This window comes from Sinocyclocheilus rhinocerous, unplaced genomic scaffold (genome assembly GCF_001515625.1).
Source record: "Sinocyclocheilus rhinocerous isolate Xijiao unplaced genomic scaffold, SAMN03320098_v1.1 scaffold411, whole genome shotgun sequence".
Classification (NCBI taxonomy): domain Eukaryota; kingdom Metazoa; phylum Chordata; class Actinopteri; order Cypriniformes; family Cyprinidae; genus Sinocyclocheilus; species Sinocyclocheilus rhinocerous.
In genome coordinates this window covers 2,929,635-2,930,568 of record NW_015640493.1, presented here as the reverse complement: position 1 = coordinate 2,930,568, position 934 = coordinate 2,929,635, and the positions used below count along the sequence as shown (strand labels likewise).

At 46.8% G+C, this 934-nt stretch overlaps 1 protein-coding gene across 1 annotated transcript in view; it reads left to right on the top strand.

The window, feature by feature from the left end:
* The first annotated feature begins 300 nt into the window (after positions 1–300).
* LOC107753280 (serine/threonine-protein phosphatase 2A 55 kDa regulatory subunit B delta isoform-like) overlaps positions 301–934 on the top strand; it is a 16,728-nt gene continuing 16,094 nt past the window's right edge. The window contains exon 1 of the mRNA XM_016569408.1: positions 301–324. Within this exon, the coding sequence (XP_016424894.1) occupies positions 321–324 (4 nt within the window). The 5' untranslated portion in view covers positions 301–320. The remainder of the gene's footprint in view (positions 325–934) is intronic.

The window sequence follows — 934 nt, the reverse complement described above, 5'->3', positions numbered from 1 at the left end:
ACAGGAAATGAGTCATTTGTTTGTGGGAAGGACTGCACTGCAAACTCTTAAGTTTTATGTTGATGTTTATGAGGTCATAATTCATTCTGGATCTCACATGAAGGGTCTGTGTCAAGTGTGCGTGTGGAGGGATTCCCTTACGATCTTACCTGTCCAACATGGCCGCGCTACACCCCTCGCTCACCCTCCCTGCAGGCGAGCCAGTGCCGTCCAAACCGCAGCTACTCCCAGGCTCTTAAATCTTCCTCTGCTGTCTTGTGTGCGCTGCTGACAGCCACAGCCTGGAACTCTGCTATAATGGCCTCTCTCTACCTTTCAGGATGGGTATGTGTGCGTTTATCTCCGTCTGTCTCTCATGCCGGGTGCTCCGCTTGTTTTTGAGCTTTGCGAGGTCAGGCTTGGTCTGCTTTTCCTAGCGCTACTCTGTGATGTAACGTGTTGTTTGGGTTACTGTATGCTGCTCTTATTTGATCTGGCTTCGGGAGGTGCTGGTGTAATGTTGCTGTAGGTTGTGGCTGATGTCTGATGTGGATGTTAATCGTTAATATTTGCTTGGATAGGGTTATTTACGAGGTGATCACCGTCCGTCATGTACCTGCCTACGCTTCCCCCGCTGTTGCTGCGGCTGTTTGTGTTGTGATACAGTACAGTGGTTTTTCCTCTCTATCTGTACTTGCATCATCTTCAGATGCACAGTACTAGGGGTCGACTGATATGTTTTTCAGGGCCGATACCGATTATTACAGATCAAGTAGACCGATAACCGATATTTTGAACCGATATACAGTATATGTCTGGTGTAAAAATGAAAATTAATGTCAAAATTAAGAATAACAAGGGCTCTGACAAAAACTGCCTTCCCTGGTGTTGGTTGAGTGTAGTTCTCCCACACTGCACTTCTTTCTCTTGTCTTCCTCTGTGCATCCATCTACAA